At 37.9% G+C, this 13,536-nt stretch overlaps 1 protein-coding gene and 1 long non-coding RNA gene across 2 annotated transcripts; both read right to left on the minus strand.

Annotated features, from left to right (window-relative positions):
* Positions 1-878: 878 nt before the first annotated feature.
* LOC124141312 (peroxidase-like protein 3) lies at positions 879-4,329 on the minus strand. Its single transcript, XM_048393852.1, has 8 exons — positions 4,173-4,329; positions 3,928-3,994; positions 3,524-3,618; positions 3,275-3,370; positions 2,249-2,912; positions 1,952-2,121; positions 1,592-1,697; positions 879-1,308 (listed from the first exon to the last, which is right to left on the minus strand). The coding sequence occupies exons 1-8, from the start codon at positions 4,327-4,329 to the stop codon at positions 1,248-1,250; spliced, it is 1,416 nt and encodes a 471-aa protein (XP_048249809.1). The 3' UTR covers positions 879-1,247.
* A 305-nt stretch (positions 4,330-4,634) lies between these two features.
* On the minus strand, positions 4,635-5,311 carry LOC124141311. The gene is made up of 3 exons (XR_006862033.2): positions 5,220-5,311; positions 4,800-4,911; positions 4,635-4,685 (listed from the first exon to the last, which is right to left on the minus strand). It is a non-coding gene; the product is annotated as an uncharacterized LOC124141311 (long non-coding RNA).
* Between the last annotated feature and the right edge of the window lie 8,225 nt (positions 5,312-13,536).

The raw sequence follows: 13,536 nt of genomic DNA on the forward strand, positions 1-13,536 counted from the left end.
TCGCCTGATTTGTGACCTGTGCTTTGTACACGGGGTGCCGTACAATCAATAATGTGAACTATATGTACGCTAAGGACAATGGGGGTTATTATACATATGTAATTATAAATAAACATATATATACATATTAGGAAACTCTGCCTGGGACGATGCGAACTATATGCGGGAATATGGGGCACACTCTGTGATAACTATATACACGAATAGCAAGCACTGCGTTTGTAGAAAGCACTGACAGCGACAATGGGAAGTATATAAATGAATAGGAAGCGCTTTCTGGAATAATGTAAACTATTTGCGTGCGAAGGAAGTACTTGCAGCGAAAATGGGAAGTGATATACGTGTATGGGAAGTACTGTCTGGAATGTGAGCTATACACTTAGTGAAAGCACTGCTCGGAACAATATGAGATTGTATGGAACATGTATTGTTAGAAACAATATGTATCTAGGCCCTGGATACTATGTCATCATACCAAACATTAACACAAATGTGAAACGTATCAATGTACCAATCAGCCTACCAAACGGTAGATGAATAACACCAAACCAACAAATTAAGAGACAATGAATCAGAAATTCAAAAGAGAACGTGTTTATTTCAAAACGGTTGAAAAATTAACAAATACAATTGATTGTTATATATGATATAACATAAGTATTGTTCAAAATGATATACGAATCTTCACACATGATCACACATATATTGATAGTTGCTTTAAGCACCACATCAATAATATATTATACAATATCATACAATGACAAAAAATACAAAACACCTCCTTTATAGATCTATGAAATAGTGCAAGTCATACATATAGAATATGTTTATGTCCTTGATGAATAAATTATACAATGCCATAAACATATACTGCCAATAATAATGCTACTTGTATGCTTTGATTAAACGCTTTGATGGTGTAACTGATGGATTTACTAACTTAATTGGTTACCAATTCGTTTTGTTCTCATAAAGTGTAGGCATTATAATCAGGTATAATGTTAACTGACATTTCCGTTAATAATTCCAGCATTATTAGTGAAATGCCATACCTAAATGTACTTGGCATTACATATGTAGTATGAAGACAGTTGAACACAAATGTCAAAAATGTAATGTATTCTGTGATTTAGGCATCTTACAAACCAGGACTAGTAGTGTGGGCTATACATGGTGGAACACCAAAATGCTATGTTTCAAGTCTTCGGGGTTTATTTGTTGAACTTAAGGGTAGGCCAAGCAACCTCTCATCTCCGCCATTTGGTTAAATCGATTGTTGGAAGATCGTTGCAGGGTATCAAAGGATTGCTGTGAAATACAAAAATGTGTCACCCAGTTAAAATATTAACATTTCCGTCAGCATATTTCATATGATCTGGTTTGATATTCGTATCCTATATAACTGAATGAGCTTGAATATGTTACATTCAAAGTGTGTCACGAGGTGTAAATGGATCCAGGATACAATTCTGATCAATGTTCACTAAATGAAGTACGCCAGATATACCCTGTCGCATGTTGATATGAGGTCTGTCTGTGCGAGATAATTAATTACTGACGCACAAAGGAGATGAATGTCTTCATTGCCTACCTTTCTTTTGAGTACACTGTAAAAGGATCTCTTTGGATAAACTTCACTCCTGAATTCCTACAAAGAATTTTGGCAAAGCGCATTCGTCGGATCTCAGACAGTTGTCCTGAAATAGAAAACGCAATAAATATTTATATATACAATTACTTCTGACAGCAAGAGAGTATCTTTTTTCCAAACTATTGTCAGTGAAACACTAAAACATTTTGACATCTTGAACTAGAAATGCAATAAAATTCATATTATGATATAACATTCTCATCTTAAAGGCATATTAAGTTATCTCATAAGTACATAGTTTGACATCAACAAAATAGTTTAACAAAACATACAAGCACACAGGAACAGACTGGACGGTACCTAATGTAAAGCCCTTTCTTGGATGGGATGTTTCGAACCAGAATGAGTCGCCATATTTCAGGTCATGGAACTGTTGACCAATCAGACAAGCGAGGAGAGGGCCCACTGCACCGCCATGCACGTGCTGTTCAGCTACTGCACCGGTGAAGACGTCGATGTCATCAGGGGATCTGAAGCAAGAATACATAAACGTAAGGAGATCTTGAGAAATGTCAAATAAGGGTTAAAGTATCTTTATTAAATAAATTTGTTACAATAACTCTGTACACATATAAGAGTAAATTAAATTAGACAAACCTGTATACACTTTTCAAAGCAGCTCCTGCTTTACCAAATATACTGTCATCAAATGAAGTCACTTCCCATAGCTGACATGCCTTGCGAAAGCTGTTGTATGATGGCAGGCCGTGGTCACGACCTCTCTGAATGTTCAAGGACACGATGTCAAAGCTATTATTGCCCGACGTCTCAAACAAATGCTCAGTCATCCCACTGTTGATGAATCGGTTAACCTCCTGATGTCTGTCCTTGAGGATAGCCTTCAGCACGGTGTCCAGATCTTTGATGACCTCAGAAGGCCTGAAGAAGAGCTGTTCTATGGGTACACGTCGATCTCCGAGGGTCAGGAAACGTGGAATGGTGGAGTGGCCGTATCTGAAGGCGGCGGTGGCGAAAACGTTGTAGATGGTGGGGTTTTGGGTGAAGTTGTACCTGAAGCTGAAGCCAGGGGTCAGTCTGTACTTCCTCATGGCCAAGGGCCCAACAATAATGGGCAGCCATTCGCGGTAGGTGACTTGTTGGATGATGGCTGACACGATCTTTCTGGCCTCTTCAAACAAGACATCATCAGGAATGGTCGATGGCATGACATCAGCAAGTTCTTTGACAAGACGATTGTGTTCGCGGACAAACACGGTGTGTAGCACGGCCAGACCAGGGAACACGTTCACACGGTCGTCACCTGATGATGGAGTTAGTTATAAAGAAGTTGTGACAGTGTTGTAAATTAACCATATCATTCGAAAATTACCAAATGGTCATGTGTGAAGTACAATATGAACAGATTCTGAAAAAAGTACTACGGATACATTAATAAGTTGTATTTACCAGCTTTAAAACACCATTCGTTGGTATTGCTTGTTCGACAGTTGCCTTGGTTGGATTCTGGCAACAGGTTATCTCCCTTGATTTTCATGTAGGCTGAAAAGTTGAATGACGACATTAATTTGTATATACCAATTACTCTCTGGGGTATTTTGTCAAATTTTAAAATATTTGTTTGATCATGAATTATAATTTAAAACAAAATATTGCCTGACTTACGTCCATTCCTGAGGTGATTGATCTGATCCTGACTGAGTCCGTACACGTTAGAGGCGTCCACAAAGGACGTCAGTAGGTTCAACTGTTCTCGAGTATCTGGAAGTCACATGGTTTTTAATTAAATATGGATGTTATCATACAGTGTTGTTTATGGCTTTCGTTACTTAATAAGATGAGCATAAAAATAATGACAGAACAATCCTACGTTGAGATGAGGCTACCTTCACAGCCTTGTATTCATATACTCACTCCTTCCAGGTGCTGGGGCTGATCTTTTGAACTCCATGCAGTTCTTTTGGAAATGTCCTTCATTTACTGGCATGGTGATTGGGAAACAAGGACCGCTGGAACAGTGAAATACCAAAAGAATTAACACGTTTCCTATTTCAAATCAACCATTGTTATCATAATGTTTATGATATGTTATGATACACAAACACATGCTTATGATGTAGTCGGAATCTTATAGTAGACTTTTATAATCATGGAAAAGGTAGTCTCCCTTTCATCCTTATTATAATCATGTATACAATATCACGTAATTTTAAAGTATATTATTTCTGATTCATTCATTTAAAATATCACGACTAGTTATGTCCATTAACACAAACAGAATGATTAAGTGTGGAAAATATAGAATGTTAATTGCTTACCCAGCTCGTACATCAGAATGCATCTCTCCAGGTGTGTGACCATCGCAACATTTAGATTGAACATCACCTTGAAGGAATATAAGGATTTGTTAAGTTAATACAAAGATTTAGATGCATATCGTAATTATTGAAATAGGTTCGAAAAATATGGATCACAAAAACAAATATATCACAGTTTGTCTGATTTCATCATCACACGTCTGGTCACTTTGATGGTCAGAGGGTATTGGCCATTTGGCACGTACCTTCATGAAGAGGAGTTCCGGTGAGATCGTGGTCCACAAATTGCCCCCACTGCATCACCATCACCGTGTGGTCGTCAGAAGGACTGTCAACTCCCGGATGGACGGCCACACTGATGGCGCGTGGACTGGGAAGGGGATAACCATCAACGCCTCTCATTCGGGGAACGAACTTGCCTGAAAAGTCAAACCTTTGCTTTTAAAGTTCACTAAAGTATGGTTAGTTGTGATATTGATGGGGCATAACTAAATGTCCCCATTGGAATACTTACAAGACTTGCTTCCAAACGGTCTGATTTATTTATGAAAATCGCCTTGGTTATAAGCATGAAATAATGATTTTTAAGTTCTAATATCAATGTGAAGAAAATCTGTTCTTTACCATCATCATATGCAGGATCAATAAATCTCTTGAATGGTTGGTTGGTTGAACCCCAGGTTGACAAGCGAACATTGTTGCAACTTCCGTCCATTGTCCGGTAGCGGGCGTCTTGTCTGCAGTCGATAGAGCGCCGTCTGTAAAAGTGAATGGTGTTATCAAGTCCAATGATAATTGGTGTATGTATCAACTACATTAAACTCTCAACCACAAACGAAGTGTCCATATATGAGAATTAGTACGAAACTGACCTGATGGTGTGTTTGTCTTGATACTTGGATGTGCTGATGTCTTCTAAGGAGATCTGAGACGTCTCGGCGGCGTCAGCCAGTGTACAAACAACATACTTGTCTTCCTCATCACCTACTTCAAAGTAAAGGCATTAATACACTGCCTGCTATCATGGGACAATTTCAGAGTACTTTAACTTCGAAAGTCTGATCAAAGGTCGCACCATCTGAACTGGATGATGTTCTATATTGAAAATGATGTTTGAGAACGCGTATCAGCATAATATTTGTTTTAAATAATCGGAATTTGTCATCTGTATGTCCCATATGCAATAAATCCCCTGAAACATATAAGTTTAAGTATGATCAGATTTGTCAGTTAACCCAATAGACAAATCATGGATAGTGATGCCGTTAATGTTGAATAATGAGACTTCTTACCATGCAGGAGTCTGAACAAGATGTCCATTATTCTGTTTTCTCTGTCCAGCGTTTGTCCATCAACTATTCCTTGGTGGTCACCCGAAGTCGTTGGTGAAGTTTGTAACGCACCAGCAACATCTAATAGGTAAATAAGTACAGAGTATAGAGAAATAGGGCTGTCACAGATTATGAATGCAATCACAAAAACTTTCATACTTCGCCACCCCATATTTTGTTCTATCGAGTGGCGTTAAACCGGGTTTTTGAATCCGTCTGGAAATATCAACACAAGTCATTGCATGTGCATCGTTCAGGGTATACCCAAACACATATTTATTCATCTTATCTCTTGCATATTACATGATGCCAGTTGCGTGAGTAACGCCCAAGCAGATGAAACTAAAATAGTATTATTCAATCCTTCACTATAGCTTGTCAAGATTTGGTTCATAATTTTTAAAACACTATACTCACGTTGCTCAATGACGGAATCTATGTGGTTAACCTATAAGGGAATGAGTAAACATAGGTTAAATAATCGGTCTAGGGTAAAACAGATGTGATAATCTCAAACACCGTATGCCACCCGTTACTTTGAACATGATGAGAGAAAGAAGTTTCAGAACAATAAACCCAGAGTAAGTAATTACATGACATTTCTTATATATACTGATTTTCTACAGACATTCATGACTAGCCAGATAAATACCAATACTGATAATGAGAAGAAAAGATAAGAGAAGAAACAAAACACAACCTACCTCTGTGTCCGCCTCTCCAGCAGTGACCACGGTCAACATACAAACAAACAACACAACTTTCATCGTTTCTGCTTCTGTCCAGTACAAAGTGGGAATGTCTGATACACCAAAGATGGGACCTTGTATTTATACTCATATTCCTGGATTAAATCAACACAGATTACCCCAGAATTCACACTCCCCTGCTGGGTATTATCCGACATATCTACATGGGGGAGCTAAACATCTTGGATTATGCGGAGGCAGGCTGATTATCCCGGAGCAGGGTCATCACCGTCATTGTTCTTGGTGTGGTGTATAAACATCAATAACGAGGCAGTTGGTAACTGTTTCTCACCAGGGGGTATTAACAGAGTGCATTTTTGAGATTATATATAATAGTAACATATTAATAATAACTGAAACCGGAGAAAATGTAAGTTTCTTGTTAATTGACTAAAAATAGTAATAAAATAATTCATGTCTCCCACAATCACTATGAACTTCTCCATAAGATATGTCACGTGACCGTTCCCTTGAGATATGTAGTTCTTTTAGCTTGAACATCACAAGGACCTTATCAGTGTATTCGCTTTAGGGTTACTTTTGTTTGTGTATTCGGTCTTGCTGTTGTAATCGCTCTACTAATGTACTTTGAGAACATATATTCAGTACACCATCTCTCCCGAATTCATTTTCATTCGCAGTTAAGTTGTAGTAGTAGTAGTAGTAGTAGTAGTAGTAGTAGTAGAAGGAGTAGTAGTAGTAGTAGTAGTAGTTGTTGTAGTAGTAGTAGTAGTAGTAGTAGCAGTATTAGGATCGATGACATGTATCAACCAAGTCAGTGAGCCGGACCACCCGATCCCGTTAGTCGCATTTTACAAGCATAGTCGCCTTTTACGACAAGTATGGGTTGCTGAAGACCAGTTCTACCCCGGAATCTTCACGGGCAAGTAGTAGTAGTAGTAGTAGTAGTAGTAGTAGTAGTAGTAGTAGTAGTAGTAGTAGTAGTAGTAGTAGTAGCAGTAGTTTGTTGTTTAAGTAACACTGTTGCAGTAGTGGTATGGAATGTGTGTCGCAAGTGTCACGTGCTCATGTCATCTGCAAAAGTTTCTCATTTCCATACTCGATGAAACATACATACTGACTGTTGCATATATCAACGTTGACAACCAGTACTAACTTTCTAGAATTATAATTGAGATATGTATGTACCACATAAAATGTACGACTTGACTTCGTGTTTATGAATAAGTGGAAAATTAGTTCCTATTAGCAATATCAATGATTGACAATTAGTTTAAAATGTTGATCCTATATGTATTATTTCATTACATCGAGGGACTAGAAAATCCTCCAGACACAAAACGTAGTGACCACTTCAATGCATTTGTCTCCCAGTACTTGTCCACAAAGCTTGTCAAGAACAACTCGTGATGAGAAGCGGATTACCAACTGTCTCATTGTTATTATACCACTCTTAGAACAATTACAGTTGATGAGGACATGCCCAGATCAACACCATTCATTAATATAATCCCGGATTAACAAGATGGAAACTTATCATGGATTATCATCAGCGACAGCAGATTACGGGATAATCTGTTTTTGTGTATTCGGCAAACATGGTTGTCCAAATATGTAAGAACAATGCCCGATCTATCCGCTCTCATATGCCAAATATCAATACAATCATTGCTTTTTAGAGCAACCTACATGTGCATCTGCATTCCTCTATAGCACGTTCAGTGCTTTTAATGTATCTTTTAAAAGTATATATATTCATATACATACAATAATACGATACAATAATACGAATATTTTAATATCCTGTATACACAGGTGTTAATATTAAATACTTGTTTTCCCATTTCTCAATGTAAAACCTTCAGTTGAGAAAATAGACAAATGTTATCTCTGAAGGGTGAGTGAGGGAGCATCTTTTTACGCCGCTTTTGACAATTTTCCAGCAATATCAAGGCGTTGGACACCAGAAATGAGCTTCACACATTGTATCCATGTGGGGAATCGAGCCCGTGTCTTCGGTGTGACGAGCGAACAATTTAACCACTAGGTTACCACACCGATCCTCTCTCTGAAGAATTCATAAGGGCGATAATGTTTCAGTTCCTGGATTATCTGTATAATATTGTTGTATATATTGCTTTTTGAGCTGGGAGTAGCGTTCACATATCCTTATCACACGGTATTCATCTTCTACACTCCTCTTATTTTTCTTCAAACATAATTCGCAATATCTTTCATCATGAGGAATATTATTGTGTCTTCCAATCTGAACACATAATCCAAAAATATTACATCTAAATTTTGCTTAATGCCAATTAATATATTTAGTTATGTTTATTGTTAGATAGTATTCAGTATTGTGAAGTGATGTATATTGTTTATAGTAGTTGCACTTTGATGAACTTTCCAAGGATGATAACAAAAAAGGTTTTATCTTACAATCAAACAACTTAAATAACATATTTCCAGGAATATTTGGGTATTTATGCTGTAATTGAGCTTTAGTGGCTTTTGAAACAAGAGTATTTGTACATACTGTCAACCTAGTAGAAAACATAATACCTAAAAAATTATAATTGGTTGATGTCTTTAGTAGCTCTCCATCAAAATACCACTTCTCATAATGTCGTAAATAACCACCATTTAGAAAAAAAAACTAATATTTCTGTCTTATCCATATTTATCTGTAAGCCCCATGATTTACTATATTTACATAAAATATCAATCTTTCTTTGCAAACCAATAACACTGTAATCAAAAATACAGAAATCATCAGCATACAATAATAACAGGAGTTCCAAATAATCTACACCTATGTATATACCTCTTACATCTGCATTTTCCATCATGGATTGAAATTCTGAAATCAACATTGCAAATAAAAACGGGCTGATAACACAAACTTGTCTGACTCCACTTAAACTATCAAAATAATCAGTAATAGTAGTGTTGGATACTCTTAAAGCTGCTTTTATATTCGAATACATATTTCTCAGTACAGAGAATAATTTACGATGAATACCTTTATTAATTATTGAATACCACAGTAATTTCCTATTAAAAGAATCAAATGCTTTCTTGAAGTTTACATAAATAAAGTAAAAACGTCCCCAAATTTTAGATAAATACTTTTGTACACGACATTGCAAAGTGAAACTATTATCCGTTGTGCAATAGCCTTTCCTAACACCTGCCTGGGCCACAGGTATACTGTTAAAGTGATCGGAAAAACGTTTAAGACGCCCATTTAGAATAGAGCCGAATAACTTCCCAAAAATATCCATCAAAGATATGTCTCTAATTATTAACACAGTCGAAGCTTCCTTTTTTAAAGAGTGGTACAATAACACTCTCAGCCCATTCTGATGGAAAATTACCCGTTGACAAAATAGTATTATACATAACTAACAAATATGGAATTAAAACAGTTCTGCAGCATTGGATCATGTCAGCCGTAATACCATCTGGTCCTGCAGCTTTACCCTGCTTCAGATCTCTTATGAATGATTCGATCTCTTCCTGTGTAATATCATCATTAAGAATATTATTATATCATCATCAGTACAGAAATCACACAATTGTTCATTATAGTTATTTATAACCTAATCTATCTGCTCAATGATATCCGAGTCCACAAGTATATCAGTATGGTTTAAAATATTCAGTCTTAATATAATCAAACCAATCTTCTTGGCAAATCTGGGTGGAAAGAGGACCACAACTTGTCTTCTTTGTCAATGCGATTATGTTGAATATTTAGAAAGAATCTCCTTATCACCAATAACTCTAAACTTGTCTAATACATTAAACTTTTTAGTCTTCATATCCTCACAGTCTTTATCGTAGCATTTTTTATCCAGATGTAAGTTTTGATTATCTAGCCCTAGAAAGTAATCCGCATGAAATAGAACTACTATGTACAGCATTGGTCAAAGCTTCAACAGCTAAATCAACATTCAAAGACAATAAATGCATAAACTCATCCATGTGAAGTGCAGACAATGACTCAAAAACAGTATGTTTGAAGGCATCACATATTTCATTTCTCCATGTTTATCTGGGAATATTATTCACATGCATTGCATTAACATTATTGACCTGTCTATCACATCCATGGAGGGTAAGTAGGAAAGGAAAGTGACCTGATTCATAGCTTGTCAAAAAAAATAGTTGAGCATAGTACATAATCAACCAAACTAGCGCCACCTTCCTTAAAACAAGTAAATGATCCCCAGCAAATCGTCCATTTACAATATGGACAGAAAAAACGTACTACAGAAGTCTACCAGATCCCTCCTGTAATCATTACACACATCATCTCTGGTACTGCGGGGCACGTCAAATGCATCCGATACATACTCCATGTCTTATAAACATGTAATAAATCTGTTGTTGTCGTCGATAATAAAATCTTTCAAATTACCAGACCCGTGAAGATTCCGGGGTAGAATACATGTAGGTCTTCAGCAACCAATGCTTGTCGTAAAAGGTGACTAAGTTTGTCGTAAAATGCGACTAATGGGATTGGGTGGTCAGGCTCGCTGACTTGGTTGATGCATGTCATCGATCCCAATTGCGTGGATCGATGCTCATGATATTATTCACTGGATTGTCTGGTCCAGACTGTATTATTTACAGACCGCCGTCATATAGCTGGAATATTGCTGAGTGCGGCGTTAAACGACAAACCAATCAACCAACCAATCAAATTACCACACCGTACATTATAGTCACCAGGAAGAATAATTTCCCAATCTGGATGTTCATATAACACAGCAGACAAGCTTTTATCTAAGTACTCTAGACCCTTAGGGACTCTATTGTCTGTCATTACTAAGTACAAATGTATACTGAACAACAAAAGTTCCTGTGACATTGAATAAGATTTAATGCAAAGTTATGCTTTTTACCAAATCTGAAACAATTTCGGTTTGCTATGGATAAAAGACTCCTGTAAGTGTTCAAATGGTTTAATTTCCCATACAGACTTCAGAAAATGCGTGATTTCATCAAAAATAATCAAACCAATCGAATTACATAATTGACATAATCAATAAATAAACATAATCAGTAGCGTGTGTGTCCACCTCTGGCAAGCAACACATCTTCGTTTCATGGAAAGGACCAGGCGTCGCACAAAGTCCTGTGGGATATCTGTCCATATCTGCTGGAGCATGTTTCGAAGTTCCTGCAGTGTCTGTGGAACACGTCGAAGGTTGTCTCTCCATCTCATCCCACATGTGCTCGATTGGTGAGAGATCAGGGGAGCGAGCCGGCCAGGGAATGACATTCACGTTGTTTTGTTGAAGAGAACCCTGAACAAGTCGAGCAATTTGAGGCCGGGCGTTGTCATGTTGAAAGGTAATGCCTGGGCCATGACGACGCAAAAACGGTAGAACAACAGGGCCGATGATCTCATCGCGGTAGCGCTGTCCATTGAGATTTATCTCTACCACTATCAAACAGGTCCTCTGTCATGCTGTAATCCCACCCCATACCATAACGCTGCCGCCCCCGAACCGATCTTCTTCCATGACACAATGATTGACGTAACGTTCACCTCGACGTCGGTACACTCGAATGCCTCCATCGCTGTGGCTGAGGTGAAAACGAGACTCGTCAGTGAATAGAACTTGTTCTCAGTGCATGACCGTCCAGCGTGACGCTGTCTGCACCACTGTAGACGTGCTTGGAGGCCAGGGATGCTTCTTGCAGTCACTGTAGCTGGAAAGAATCGACTTCGTAGGTGTGTTGTTCGAATCAAGTTGTCTTGTCGATTATTGGTTACACGTGGCCTGCCACTCCGAGGATGGTCTCTGACTGCATTCGTCTGTTGCCAACGTTGCCATAAACACCTGTCCTGTGGACATTAAATTGTCTTGCAACATCACGTTGACTCGATCCTGCTTCAAGCATATCAATGACTCGCAGACGCTCATTTTCGGACAGGCGTTGTTTTTCGTAATGTTGAATAGTTACGTAATTTTGTTGCTTTTCTGAGTGGTTGTTGTCAGCACGATGCTAAACAATACTTGTTTGAAAAATACACTAAAATATTGGTGTCACAGGAACTTTTGTTGTTGAGTATATTAACAGGATGCACAAAACCAACAAGTAAATTACGTGTGAGATTATATATACTCTTATCAAGTAACAGAAATATCATGTCTGTGTAGTCAATAATAACACGGCGCAGACCATGTGATAGTGAAGTGTGAACACACACAGACACGCCCTCTCGGTAGTTTACCCTCTGCAGTTCGTGTAGACACGGTACTCGGGGAACAAAGTCTCTATGCTTTCCTTTGTGCAGTGTATCTCTAGAAGACCAAAGATACTGTGATCAGTGGAAATAAACTTCAATAAAACTTCATGATTTATTCTATCAAATGCCTTTGAAAAATCAACGAAGATGCTATAAAATCTACCATTAGTTTTTGGAGAGATATTTGTGCAAATGCCTGTAATGCCAAAAAGTGATCAATAGAAAAATATCCGGATCTAAATCCAGCTTAAGGGCTTAATATTCGTGTATAATATTATTAATGTCACACCAGGATTGTAATATTTTATCCAGAATATATGTCAGAACTTTGCACAGTGAGTAAATAAGAGATATGCCCCTGTAATTATCTGTAATATAAAACAAGCTACATACATCAATGTTTGTTGATTCATGCACATGTCTATTTGTCGTTGAGAGGTCAGATGAAGTGAAATGAGGGTTAACGTCACATTCACTTCCCTAGCTACTCGCACTTTGTAAAGGGTCATGCGATTATTCATTTGACCGCTTACACATATGCTAGTTTGTCGCGGTACCTCATAGTACACATTATCCTCGACAGTGGATATACATGCATATAGTGCTGTTCGTCCTTGATATTGCTTCCTGTATAAGGATAGAGTTCACATGGTCCAAAGCAGTGCTTCCTATACATATATATAGTTCACATTATCACAGAGGGTGCCTCCTATACCCGCATATAGTTCGCATCGTCCATGCGATACCATGCTGCTGACCAAAGCCCTAGAAACTCGCACAAGCCATGCTGCCAAACACGGCCACCCTTCCATCAACTTTCCACGAGCAACGTTGCTTAACGTCGCCTGATTTGTGACCTGTGCTTTGTACACGGGGTGCCGTACAATCAATAATGTGAACTATATGTACGCTAAGGACAATGGGGGTTATTATACATATGTAATTATAAATAAACATATATATACATATTAGGAAACTCTGCCTGGGACGATGCGAACTATATGCGGGAATAGGGGGCACACTCTGTGATAACTATATACACGAATAGCAAGCACTGCGTTTGTAGAAAGCACTGACAGCGACAATGGGAAGTATATATATGAATAGGAAGCGCTTTCTGGAATAATGTAAACTATTTGCGTGTGTAGGAAGTACTTGCAGCGAAAATGGGAAGTGATATACGTGTATGGGAAGTACTGTCTGGCATAATGTGAGCTATACACTTAGTGAAAGCACTGCTCGGAACAATGAGATTGTATGGAACATGTATTGTTAGAAACAATATGTATCTAGGCCCTGGATA

This window comes from Haliotis rufescens, unplaced genomic scaffold (genome assembly GCF_023055435.1).
Source record: "Haliotis rufescens isolate VD_foot unplaced genomic scaffold, xgHalRufe1.0.p SCAF_12, whole genome shotgun sequence".
NCBI lineage: Eukaryota > Metazoa > Mollusca > Gastropoda > Lepetellida > Haliotidae > Haliotis > Haliotis rufescens.